Source organism: Dermacentor albipictus, chromosome 6 (assembly GCF_038994185.2).
Source record: "Dermacentor albipictus isolate Rhodes 1998 colony chromosome 6, USDA_Dalb.pri_finalv2, whole genome shotgun sequence".
NCBI classification, from domain to species: domain Eukaryota; kingdom Metazoa; phylum Arthropoda; class Arachnida; order Ixodida; family Ixodidae; genus Dermacentor; species Dermacentor albipictus.
The window spans coordinates 121,675,005-121,689,213 of record NC_091826.1 but is presented as its reverse complement, the minus strand read 5'-3'; the positions used below and the strand labels follow the sequence as shown (position 1 = coordinate 121,689,213).

Genomic DNA, 14,209 nt, shown 5'->3' with positions numbered 1-14,209 from the left:
GCAGAGATTCAGAGACTAGCATCAGTTTATCATCGTTTATCAGTTTAGCGTCAGTAGCATCGTCTACAAAATCTGCTAATAAATGTGTGGACTTCTTTTTTTTTACTATTCGTGCGAAGAATGCTTTTGGGAAACTATTAATTGAAAAGCCAATATATTCTACAAAACATTTGAAGGAACAACATCTCAAAACCATCCCTTCCCTAAAAATTTCCTATAAGCAGGTGTGAGTTTACGAAAGCCTGAATTTCATTAATTCTTAAATTACGGCATTTCTACTGAAGCGAGAACTCAAAATTTTGTTATAGAAAGTTTCTTAATTACCTTTCTGAACGTTTTCATCGGTCGTGTGCATCGGTCGTGTGTGTGTTACCTGAAGTACAGCCGATCAGAGCGATCTGTGACAGCAGTTATCGCTCACCTTTCTCGCATCGGTAAAGAGAAAACACACTGCAATTAAGATTGCGGAAAAAAAACAGAGCACGAAATCGTAATTTGCCAGCACTAAATGCTCCCATAAAACATTCCCAAACTACGAATATGTCAGGTGATTAAAAGCTTGCAAGATACGTTATATGCGAAATGCCACTTCCCATATTTCTTAGTCGACAGCCGGTGATCTATGATGAGCGGACAGACCGCATGCTTCTCTGTTACAACAGTTCCCAAAACGACGAAAAAAAAGCACTTGACATCCACGAATTGCCTTTTACTAAACAGCTCATTTATTATGAAGCATTTGTGTCGAGTTCGCAACTTGAAAGCCACAACTTGGCTTATGCAAGGTTTGTCCGAAAAGGAGGCCGCTAATTGGGGCAGTGAGCTGCAAGGCTACGACCGTTCTTGTCAGCGACAAGCAGTTGTCAAGGCGGAAAGATTGGTTGCACCAGCAGCATAAGCAAACCGAAGACGCAAGAGAAGACAAGAAGTCTGTTTTCGCCTTCCTTGCACTTGTGTTTCAACCATGCAATCGTACTAACTCACCCAAAAAAAACTTCAGAAACTTTATTTGACAGGAAGATAGTTTAGGCAGGGGTGGGCGGAACCCCCCAGTCCAGGGCCCCACTCGTCTCTGCCGCCTGGCTGACCTAGTTAATGAAGGACTTTTGTTATGTCGAGTCGGAACGGGCGAGCTGTGGCTCCCACTGCTCCATTGTGGCATTGATATAAGACCTATGAGGGTGCTTAGTGCACTCCCAGGTTACATGTATTAGGGTGGGTGTGCCACCGCACCAAGGGCAGTTGGCCCTATAGCGAGTGGGATACATGGTGTTTAGCAATTTTATGTGGGGGAATACCCCAGTCGGTATTTCGTGCCAATCGGCGGCCTCTTCCCCGCTAACTTGTGGGTGAGGCAGCGGGTATTTTTTGTGTGCTCCGCGCTGATGAGCAAGGATGTCTTTGGCATTTAACTTGATGGAATTTTGAGAGGGAAATGCGAGTGGTTGGAGTTAGAAGAGAACGCCGTCGCTCTGTTGGTGCACCCTCAAGCTAACGCGTTGGCCTGTTCGCTCCCTTGTACCCCCGCGTGTCCCGGGCACCAGAGTAGGCGATGACGGTGGCTGAAAGATTTGGAAATTATCGCGAAGCTAGCCGGCAGTCACCCAATGAAAATATTTTAACAGTCCTGCAGCTGGTGGGCTTCTCCCTGACGCTTTCTATGTACGCCAGCTACGAAAAGTATATGGACCCCTGGTTCACTGGAAAAGCCGAATGTCTTCGTAATTCATTTTTCCACTACGTGCTATTTCTACATAAAGCCTCGAAGGTATAAAATATGATCCTTGTATGCCGACCAGGCTTGTCCAGCTCTGTTCTGCGAAATAATAAAATAAGGCACCTTCCTGCATAAAACCTGCAGATATATTGTCGGCTCACACGCCTTTCTAGAGCACAGCGATCTGTTAATGAATTGACGAATTCTTTTTGGCGGATTCTTTGATTTACTTTACTCTACTTTGTCTAACCTCTCAGTATTTTCCTCTCGGATCTCAGCTACTCCTTCACAATTTCGTTTCATTTCATTTAATCTTATTTGGGCCCATTTACAAGCAAATGGAGGGGGCCAAGGTAAAAGCTGCTTATTGACAGCTTGAGTGGTCCCTGGCCTCCTTTACACATTGCAGACCGGTGGCAAAGAACACTTTCAGAAATGAAAAACTAATAACAGCGGGTCGCATCAATTAAACGGAGTAGTTACATTTCCTTCATTGTGAATACACGTGGTTTCACTGTACCATGGTGATTTAAATCGTAGTTTTCGCCAGACACATGAGCTCCGATGGTGTCAAGGCATGGATGTCAATGCCGGCTTCTAGGTAAGAATTTAGCAGACGTGGCAAGGTGTTCGCGACCATTTGATGGCCGTAATTTGTTCTCGAAATAGGTATGAGCCATTTCTCATGGCTGCGCGTGTCATATGTGGGTTATTGTCTTTTAAGTTTTCTATATTTGGTATTAATTAAGCTGCTTCTATCTTTTACCTGGAAGTAGTAGATGTGTAGGAGAGTTTGTAGAGATGATGACTTTTTGTTATGTTGTGCTTGGTGAAAATACCTTCAGTGTGTGAGTTGTACGGCACATTTGCGATAGCGCGTAATATTTTTTTTTTTTTGCATCAGCAGTATTTTAGAAAGATTGGAAGCTGATTGTGCCCCATACAGGATGACAATAATTTACATGTGAGGCAAACAGTGCATTATAAATGATCCATTTAGCTGGCGTTGGTAAAAGGTATCGATTTCGATGTAATATACCTGTTATGCGGCTCAGTTCCTGGAGTATAAAATTCACGTGAGTGTCCCATTGCAATGTGTCGGTAAGGTATACAATGGGCTTGTCCCACTACGTACGATTCCTGCAATAAGCATGATGGTGTAGTATCGGCACAAGATATATCTAAAGCACAGGGAGCTCATAATAGAATGGTTAATTATATTTCAATAATTCTTTTATTTACATTATTTTGCATTTAGCCATTCACTACTTGTCATGGGGGTGTGCTCGACTACTAGTTGCATGGTCGTTGGGTTGCTGAGCATGAAGTCGCGGGATCGAATCCCGGCCACGGCGGCCGCATTTCGATGGGGGCGAAATGCGAAAATACCCGTGTACATAGATTTAGGTGCACGTTAAAGAACTCCAGGTGGTCGAAATTTCCGTAGTCCTTCCACGACGTGCCTCATAACCAGAAAGTGGTTTTGACGCGTTAAACCCCATAATTTAATTTAACTCGTTGCATGGAAGTGAACGAAATCGTACTGATCGCCGTTATTTGTAAATTATACTATTAAACGCTTTACTGAAGTTTCACTTCACATAGAATAACGTGAGCAATGAACGGGTCTTGCGTTTTTTTTTTTTGTAGTTCTGGCGATTTGCGTCCCACCACTTGGGTACACTAAGCTAAGTCTCCTTAGTTAGCCAGAACTTTGGTTCAGGCCCACTCCTACGCTTTCCTATTATAATAAATGTCTCCTCCCCCTCCCCCCTCCTTCTTTAATAAGTGAAACGGGGAAGCGACATGCTTTGCACTGGGACGAACGCTCTTCCTGTTGAGAAGCGCGAGAGGCAGAGATGGTGTGACGTGGTCTGTTTTGCCCCTCCAGCGCAACTGCTGCAGGTGTCGCAGTTCAGCCTGGCCAAGCTGCTGTGCGCCAACGCGGACGAGCCGCACCGGATGGTGGTGCAGAGGGACGCACTGCTCAGGCCCGACGCCATCTCGTAAGCGACACGTTCCCCATTTAAAGCACCGTTCACTCTCCGAGGGCGTATACAGTCTGGGCCGTTCCTGCCTAGAGCGCGGCGATGATTGGTAGCTAGATGCGCGGACTTTTGGAGCGTTCCCTTTGCAACGCTGTAGATGCTGTTGTCATTAGGCTGGTTGTTTTTGCTTTCCTCGTGCGTGTATTCTCGGCCTTGAATACGAGCGATTCCGTGCTGGCAAACCATCAAACCGGGAGGCATTTCGCTGCCCCACAGTAGTTGCCCACTTTTGATTCTGGTGCATTGTCTAACTTTACGTAATTACGTTGGCACAGCCCTCTTTTAGCGTCTTTAAAAAGTAAGTACTCGGAGACTTGTAACTACGTCCTCATCTACCTCGGAATAGACACTGCAACATGCCAACAAAACATGATGAATAGTTCCAACGCAATTTCCGCATGCTACGCGTGAACAGTCCTCATCGGTAGATCTCTGCCCCTCGTACACTCCTGTTCGAATCCCACATCAGGGTGACCCCCTGATCTGGGATTCGAACAGGAGTGTACTGCAGTTTGAACTAATGTAAAATTATACCCGTTTCATTTCCTCCTTTGCTTTTCCACAGTTAGTGATATGGCGATATAGTTCCTCATAGCTTCCTTTCTTTCCGGAACATCAACTTACTGCGGATGATGATAACGATAACGGCAGGCACAAGTTACTGTAACTCGTGCCTGCCGCTTTTGTGACATCTGTGGCGCATTACCAGCATTTTCAAACTACCGTATCTACTCGTGTAAAGCCCGGACTTTTCCCCTAAATTCTTGACGGATACTGGCCGTACATGAGGCACGCTTCTTGCTACTCACTGAAGCCTACAACTGCGCTCAGACTACTATGCAAATGAAGGCAATCAAAGGCGGTCGACTATGACCTCTTTTACAGTCACCGACCAATTTTGAGCATATGAAGAGCTGACACCTTGTAGTGGCTTCCGGGAATTAATCAACACATGAGTTTGCGCGTTACTGTTAGTGAAACTCTTTTTGCCAAACTTTCGCACTTTAAAGTGGGAGTGCAGGCCTTACACGAGTAAATATATTATATATTTTTGTTGACTTCGTGGTGCTTTTAACGCCTGCTCTTATTTCTTTGTTACAAGTCCTCGACCTGGACGCAAACGGCGCAGGTTTGGTGTTAAGGACATAATATATAAGCGTAAATAAGTTCTTCTCGTTCTCTCTCTTTAGCCATTTTTCATCATTATCACATGGAGAACTGACATTTTGGAGAGTATATCATGACAGCTCCCTGCTCCCTCTCTTCATTTGTCCTCCTCGCTATGCCACATAGGTGACCACAAATGGTGATGCATGCAGGAACCCACTGACCCCGTGTGACCATCTACCGGACACGGATCTGAGGTACTGGACGAGGGCGTCCGCCATGGGGTGGGACCGCTAGTTCGGGCCCTGCGTCCATCGGCTGTCGCCCGCACCGGTAAGAGCTCTAGAGCTATAAAGCACAGAGATACGTTCGCGTTGCAGGTGGGCATTTTGGATTGCACAGACTTTTGATGACATTCTGCAACGCTGCCTCCGATCACCGTCTCTGCCACTTGCTCTCGAGTCGGGATTATTGCTGAAAGTCATTAAGCTGTTTTTAGGGCGTCGAGAAGCTTTAGTATAGTTACACAGAGCGGCCTCTCCAATACCAGGCGGCGCCCGGTGATCTTTGATATTCCGAATTCCCTCGATTGCGCAAACAGTGACGTAAAGCACCATGTACAGAGTCAGTCATTAGTCGTATTGCAGTACTTCTCCTTCAGCTAGCAGGAGACACCCATTAGAAGAGTTTCGCAAATGAACGCGCACACTCGCACGAAGGCGCTCGTCTTGCCTGACTTCGCCAGTGTACGTGTGTTAGTTTACGCGTCTCTGGTATTAATTAGTCAATAATCTGAAAAAAGTGAAAGAAAAAATGTACGTACCGCGAACAGAAGCGCAACCAGCGACCTCAAGTTCATTTTGCCCCCGAGTTTGGTATCTGTTCGTGGAAAGTCCTCTCCACGACTAAAATAAGCGTGCGCTAATGGCCGCTATATTAACGCGACAGCGTTAAGGGCCCCATGTCGCAGAAAATCGGCGTCCAGCGTCGGTCATAGTTTCGGCAAAAAGATTGTCGGACCACCCATACCCAGGCCCTCCATGTGGAGCGAGGAAACTACTGTAATAATCAAGTTTCTCAAGCTAAAATACGTAGAAAAACGCAACGTACGACCTACACACAACCTACAGAACCTACAGATATGTTAGCGTCGGATTGTAAATTTATATATACGAGAAAACGTAATCCTGTTACGCGAAAACTCAAACAAACTCCTTTCCAGCGTATCTACCATCCATAGACCAGCCACGGCGTCCGCCACTTGCGCGCGCTGGCGCGCTACCATGTCGGAGGCCACGGAGCGACGCGCCCGTTTCCTTGAAACAGCTCCAGATGGTGCTCGCCTCCGCCGCATCGCGGCCCACGCATGAGGATGCATTTATACCAGAAAGCCCGGCTTCGTGCATAGCATCCGCCGCGAGCGTTTCCTGGTAAACATTACGGTTGAATAAGCTGCACTTGCCGAGAAGCGTGAAATACAGCCAGGGATCTTTGAACGCTATCATGTTCTACTCTTAAAGGCTAAGCTTAGGCGTCCTCCAAATTTTTATACCATATGAGATCTATTTCCTGACATTGTAAGGAAGATAGCAATTTCGGAACAGATGTTTGGCCATTTCGAGACGTTCAGCTTCGACGAGCTGACAAGCGAGTCATTGAAGTTATTAAAACCTTGGAATATTCTGTTCTACGTCACAATGTCTTCGGGAATCACGTTTCAGTGCGTAAAATTGCTTCGAAATTCTGACTTCAATTTTTTCTTCACATGCCTCAAACTTGAGACGTCATTCGGAACATATTCTAGGCCACAAAATGATGTACCACTCACTTGAGCTATGGGGCAGGGCATGTTAAATCTATGTTCGTTTAAAGATTTAAATAAATTGCTCATGTAATAAGCTATTCGCTGAAAATGGAGCTTCTGTGAAAAATCTGGCTGTTTACACTCGCAGTCACCATTGGGCGCTAGTTGTGTATTTCTATGCAGATAGAATCAGAGGTCGACTCGGCGCATTTTAAATAGATAGATATTCAGGCAGCATGAACAAAGGGTGTAGCCTACTTTCCAGATGTACTGGTGCTCACAGGTGATATGAACATGAAATGGTCAGCGCTTGAGATAAGCAAGGATCGTTTTAGAGTATCGACGAATAAAAACATAAAGCAGCGAATAAATCGATGGAGCTCCGCTCCTTGCAGGCGTGGGTAAAGGTACATGATAGGCGGCGCTATAACGTAAAGCTATTCCAAACTTTTCTATTCCAATTCTGCAGTCAGCCCTCGACAATGGGTGAAAAAATTTGTCATCACCCACTGCGCCTCTCTGTCACACGATGTCACGAAAACTGCGAGAACACCCCATATGGTATCGTATGTGCACACTGATTATGCATGAATAGACATAACGAAAGAAAACTAATAATTTCTGATTGGACGCCTGTTTAGCCATTACCGAAAAAGGCGTCGTTCGACCAATTGCTATTGGTCAAACGTTTTTCGGTTACGCCCACTTTACCTGTCTGTCACGCGACGTCACAAAACAATGAAAACTCAACGCATCAAGTTGACGTGTACGCGTTAAAGACGCATTAGTAGGCCGAACAAAACAGAAAGTTTTTCTGAATAGCCGGAGACTGCCCCGTTACAAAAGGAATAGAAAGGTAGGCACTGGCTACTCGGAGCTACTGGGGAGCATGGATTTATTTGCATATAATAATATATATATATATATATATATATATTTTTGCTTGGCCGTATAACGTTGTCGAGGCCTTTCGGCACATATACAACATCGCTCTGCCAAGTCTGCTTTACTGAGGATCCGTTTTAGCGGCATTGTTAACCTTCCGTTGCACTCTGCCGCCATCTTCGACCAGGCACCGCAAGCTAAATAAGGGGAAGCGCACCAATCGCAGACGCCGGCACCACCCTACTGACCCGGCTATCTATTTTCACTGTGCTGGCTCGGCCCCATCGAATCTCTCTCCATTTGAGCATGCTCCTCGCCTACTCTCAGCCAATGAGATAAGAAAAACTGCCCAATGTAGGCAATGCTACTTGCTTTGAAAGCAAAAGAAAGTGACCTCCTATAAACGAGGAGCGCGTTTGATTGGGCTTCTCAAACAACGCTGCGGGTTACCGCCCGATGCTTGCGTCGGTGGTTACGTAAATTTGACGCCAGGGGGATCGGAATAGGGCAGATTGGTATAGTTTTATGTTATAGGGCACAGGAATATTATTTTTAAAGAAGAGAAAGAACATTGTTGAGATATAGGCTAACTTATAGACCATAGAAAACCATGATTAGCTCAAGCAGGCTATATATGGTGAGCATTTGTTGCGCTTCGGTTTGAAGTGAATGCAATAAAAAATCATCATCGTCATTAATCAACACTTGATTATGTTCGTTACCTTTAGCGAAACTTTCTTGGCCTAACTTCCCCACATTTCCCCGAATGTCCCCAAATTAGTATTGGTCATGCTGGCTCCCTTTCTCCGTTCAAAACAATAGCAAACGCCTTCAAATTTTTCTTCTTTTCACTCGCGGTAAGCGAATGCGACCTTCTCCAATTGACGCCACTACTGAGCACAGGAGCGATCGAATACCCGGTTCTCTAGGACATTGTAGTATTTCCTCCTACGTCGGTGCGTTTTATGCATGTTTTTTTTTCTTTTAAACGAGTGTATTTTTTCTTAACTTTGCTGTAATCTAGACGTTTTACTGGCCTGTTGCGGCTGTACTTGGTTTACATCGTACTTGATTTTATTTCGTCTAATTTCTGTAACAATTGCTGTAATTGGCTTTTGTACTCGATATTTTTGTTGCTTTATTTATACTGCTGTATTTGTTTTGTTTTGTATACTTGTTGCATAATTTCTCTCTCTAACTTATAACTGTTACCCCTCCAAGGGCCCTTAGTAAGGCCTGGAGTATTCTATAAATAAATAAAATAAATAAATATTCCGCCGCTTGAGTGAGCACTCCAGCGAATAACTTGCCCAGTGTACGTGTTCCTTCAGCTGTGCTCACAAGCAGGCTCGAAGCAGTGTGCAAGAGCGCAGCAACAAAAATAATGCAATAGCTTGCAGACCTTGGTTTCTTCAGATGGGGAACCGGACGTTTCCACATATGAAAACACTCAGTGGCGACGGGCTTGCTTGTTTATCGCACAATTGGAGCGGCATTTTGCAGCGTCTTCTAGTCTTGAGGAAGCACTTTATCAGTATTATACAACTTCGATGTTCCTTCGCTTTCCGACTCGAAGAGCGGACAATATGAAGTTTAACAGAGCAGCTAATTCAGGAAAGATTTATTTCTCGGTATCCTCACTGCAAATTTTAAGCTTCTGTGAGCGTAATTATGACGTGGAAAATAATTACGCAGAAAGCATCGGCGATAATTGTCAATGCAAGAGAATAGCCCAACTCTTCAGGAAAGCTGTTCGCTTCATTAAAGAGATGGTGCACATGACGACCCTATATTTCTTGCGGTGAGGACATTTAGTATAGTGTCTGTTGTTTCATTGCATCATTCCACGAAGAACAAAGCCGTTAGCCAGCGCAACTGTAACGGTAGTATGTAGAAGGACAACATGTGCATCTCGACAGAACTCTAATAGTTGCTACTCGGTCATGAACGTGGCCCGCCACTCAGTAGCGCCAGTGCACGCACCATTAGCGTCGGCGCTTTGTTATCAGCGGTGAAAGCCCAACCATCGACAGAGGAAACGGATGAAAGAGCCAAGAAAATGCAATCGCTTAAAATAAGTTACCGCAGTTTCGCATGATAGCTTTGAGCAGAAAATTAAACGCGATAACAAGTTTGAAGTTCTTTGTTGAAACGTTTCTATATCAAATGATACGCAGAGAGACTGTATAACGTGTGCAATTTTATTTTGCTTCCAGCAACACGAAAGAAATTGTTCACTTTCTCCCACGCCTGGGTTTACAAGGTTTTCCGAACCTACGACTACGTGAAAGCATTTTTGACGAACCGGACGGCCGTTCTAACTATCGGGGGGATTGAGTCATCCGAGTTGCAGTTGGTGAGCAGGGGCACGCCCCAAGGCCCGGCCCTGTTGCCCTTCCTCTTCAACGTCACTAGGCTCGGTCTCCCTGAAATATTAGGAAACATAGAGGGCCTGCATTATAGTCTCTGTGTGGACGACGTTACCTTCAGGGCGGCGGGGGGAAGCGACGGACACATACAAGAAGTCCTGCAGAGAGGTATACACGTGATGGAGGCGTAGGTCAAGCCGAGAGGCTTGGGTTGCTCTCCGCAAAAATCAGAGCTCCTTCTCTATCAACTACCCCGAGGGGGTGCAATTACGCAACTATAACGCCGCCAGTCCAACTCTACACCAGCAGGAGGCAGCTCATTCCGACAGTACCCTGCATCAGGGTCCTTAGCCTGCGAATACAGGCTAACGGGTACAACACCAAAACCATAAGGGCACTCGAAAAGAGCGTATATCAGACGACCCCTCTCATCTCGCGGACCTCCGAAAGGCACCACGGAAGGAGAGACGGCCGCCTTAATTAGCCTCGTTCAGGCATTCGTCCTGAGCCGCGTCTCTACGTCGCCCCGTTCCTGAATCTCAGGAGGGACAAAAAGAAGAAAATAGGCACCATGATCAGAGAGGCCTTCAAACAGGCACTAGGCATACTCGTCACAGCCTCGAATGACGGTTGGAAACACTCGGGCTTTACAATATTCTAGGCGAGCTTATCGAAGCTCAGAGAATCGCTCAACTGGAAAGGCTAACCAAGAGCCGGACAGGGCGGCACATTTTACAATCCCTGAACATTAATCACGAATCCCGATCCGGAGCCAAATTGAATATCCCAGCGGACATTCCAGCGGTGACCAGGACAAACATCTACATTCCGCCACTACCAAAAACATGCACCTGCTATATAACGCGGCACGGAGATGGGCAAGAGCACAGACAATGCAGAAAAGATTCGAGAGGTGTGAGGACGTGGCCTACGTGGACGCCGCTGATTATGACGATTGCGACGCCATGGCCATAGCAATAGTAACTCAACAAGGCGATTCAGTCATGTCCGGCACGATCCTCACAACGTCGCCGGAAGTTGGGGAGGAGGGTGGCCAGCAAAGGCCGAGGGCTAAAGGAAAAAAATTTAATTAAACTAATACAGGCGTACATATTCAGCCGGGTGAGCTATGCAACGCCATATCTCGATTTGAAAGTGGTGGAAAGAGAAAAGATTGATTCTCTAATGAGAAAATGCATAAAACGAGCGCTGGGACTGCCCATGTGTACATCTACAGAGAGACTGATGGCTCTAGGAGTGCACAACACATGGGCAGAACTGGCGGAAGCGGTGCGAACCTCTCAAATTGAGAGACTTAGCACCACGAGGACAGGAAGAGCAATATTGGCCAAAGTTGGAATAAATCCGGACAGAGGCCCCACCCAAAAGGTGGAAGTAGATAGGGAAGTTAGAAAAATCTGATTATCCCCCCCCCTGCCAAAAAACATGCACCCGGAACATAGCAAAGACAGGAGGCATAAACGAGCCGAAGCATTAAAAATTAGATTCGGTAATATCCCGGAACATGAGGTGGCCTATGTAGACGCGGCGGGAGGTAGCGGCAGTTTTACGGTGGCAACGGCCGTCAGCGGCCGGGGTATTCCCGTGACCGCTGTCACTCTGCGCGGGCGCAACATAGAAGTTGCCGAGGAAATTGCGATCGCATTATATATATAGCTTGCGCTGGAACGGACGCGAAATTTGTGATCAGTGACAGCAAAACTGCCATACAAAATTTTAGCAAGGGAAGGATCTCGCCCTTAGCGGCCAGAATCCTAGGCCAGAGAAAGCTAGATAGAAAAATTCAAATAATTTGGACTCCGGCGCACGAAGCCGTCCCCGGCAACGAGGCGGCCCACGAGCTGGCTCGAGATCTCTACCGCCGAGCCGCTACGGGGCCCCTCGATGACCGAGGGAGCGGAGAGCGCATGCTAAAATATGGGGAGATCACGCAGCATTATAGATTGGCTCGTAGACTGGTATCCCCGCCAGACCCAAAATTAAACAACAGACAAGCAGTCGCGTGGAGACGACTACAAACTTATACATATCCGCACCCGGTTAGGGCGAACCACATGTTCCCCGAGGCCAGGAGCGATAAATGTAATCTTTGTGGGGCGAGAGGGACCCTCGACCACATAATATGGGAATGTCCGTACTCTCCCGGGGGAACGCACAAAATAGATAGTAGAGACACCTGGGAGACCCTGCTGTGCAGCTCGGACTCTGAGCTCCAGCTCCGGCTCGTCCAACTGGCTGAAGAGGCTGCTGGGACCCAAGACCTCCCAGCCTGCATCTGAGGCGGCGGCACTCGCCCCCTGACCTGCGTGTCGGGGGGTGGGTAGATCGCCTTTTCTGTTGGCCATTAAAGTTTATTCGATCGATGGGGAGGAGGCGTCCATTGCCCTAGCAATGACGGCATCCTCCAAATACGAATTCATTGTGAGCGACTCGAAGTCGGCCATCCTAAATTTTGCAAGGGGACGGGTGTAGTCGAAAGCACTCAAACATCCTGTTGACCGGTTTTCGTGGCAACCGAGTCAGGGGGGTCCAAATCGTCTGGGCGCCGGCCCACTCTGGCCTCTGGGGGGAACGAGAACGCGCACGGCATGGCTCGAGGTGTAACCAAACGAGTCGACACCGACCTTTCCACCGCTGACGCTGACTCGTTTCGCCTGTCGGGCAGGACAGGCTGGTGTCCTGTCAGGACATCCTTGATCATTATAAAGATGCGGGGGCCAAGTATCCTGTGGCACACAGAAATTTAACTAAGTGGCAATCGGTGGAACGGCGTTTGCTTCGGACCAACACCTTCCCTAACCCTGTAGCCTACAGCCGCTGTTACCCAGGACTGTATGCAGCCAAATGCAAAATCCGAAAGGCAGGGCAGACCTTCAGCACATGGTTGGTCGTGCCCCCTCAAACGTAGTCACGTCCAACAGAAAGATCACTCTTCTTTAGAAATCAGGTCTGTGGAGCAATGGGAGACCACTCTGCTCAGCTCCGATCCGGAAGTGCGAGTCCGACTCGTCGGGATGGCTGAAGACGCCACTGGGGCCCAAGGCCTCCTGGCTGCCGCCTAAAGTGGGAAGAAGACAGAAGAGGATCTCCCACCTCTTCCCCTTCCCTGGACCCCATCCCGGGCAAACAATAAAGTTGTTCTCTCTCACTTTCTCCCATTGCAGATTGGTAATGTTATGATAATTACTAAAATTAGTAAATAGAAAGAAAGCGGCCCCAACACATGATGTCGGCTACTCGATCGTTCTCACGTGAGTACACAACAAGGTATGACAAAAAAGGAGGAAATAAATATAGAACAAACAGGGCATATTATGGCAATAATAGAAAGCATGAGCGCAAGATAATTACAACGAAATAATAGAAACTTATCTTATTGCAGGCACATCGCCTCTGCCTTCACCGCAGCCGTCGAGGCAAGTCGGGCGTCGGCGCTGGACGCAAGGTGCAACCTCGAGCGACGCAGCCAATGGGCGCTGTGACAGCGCGCAAAGCAAGCTGTCGTCCCTCAGTCTCGTCGGGAAGCCGAAGCAATTGAGAATAAAGCCGACAGCTCATTCTCAGAAGAAGTGCAGTCTTTCACATGCCTCGTTCACTCCCTTTTGCCCAACACAGGGTAGCCAAGTTGTACTCACACGTGTTAACTTGCTTTTCCTCCCTCTGTTTTTCTTATCTCTCTCACTTTCACGAGTCTCAGCAAAGTAGAATGTGCTCTTTCATTTTTCTTTCTTTATTTTATATCCCCGCCACTGTCATGTGCGTCCGGCGTCACAAAACCATTCAGGCTCCGGCATTCGTTTGCGGGCCCAGAATTTTCATCAATGGGCCCTCGTCGATGACTTAACACGCCACTAGGTAACATGTCTAATGTAATGAAGAAAGGCACGATGGTCACATTGATAAAAAGATCGCACATATTGCGCAGCGTGGAGTCTACAGCTGCGCTGTGGAGCTCCAGTGTCATGCTCCCGTAGGCATGACCAACCAATACCCGTCAAAGCACCGAAAAAATGCTTACAGGAGTAATGCTCAAGCTATTCATCAGTCCCACTGTGCACTTCTAATTGTCATCACCTCTGTGCCCCTGGAATCAGGCAAATTCCCCAACTGAGAGGCACGATTATATTTATCAGTTTGCCTAGACCAAGCGCCTATCACCTTGATCTTTATGATATGAATGACACGCACATGTGTAGTCAGCACTGCAGTTTAGAGATCATAACATCAGCAAAAAAAAACAGATTTCCTTTAGCACAAT

The 14,209-nt window shown here is 47.0% G+C and overlaps 1 protein-coding gene across 1 annotated transcript in view; it reads left to right on the top strand.

Annotated features, from left to right (window-relative positions):
- Positions 1-13,525, top strand: part of LOC135913798 (salivary peroxidase/catechol oxidase-like) — a 223,110-nt gene extending 209,585 nt beyond the window's left edge. The window contains exons 11-13 of the mRNA XM_065446489.1: positions 3,609-3,723; positions 5,085-5,205; positions 13,334-13,525. Coding sequence (XP_065302561.1) covers positions 3,609-3,723; positions 5,085-5,169 — 200 coding nt within the window. The 3' untranslated portion in view covers positions 5,170-5,205; positions 13,334-13,525. The remainder of the gene's footprint in view (positions 1-3,608; positions 3,724-5,084; positions 5,206-13,333) is intronic.
- Positions 13,526-14,209: the final 684 nt, after the last annotated feature.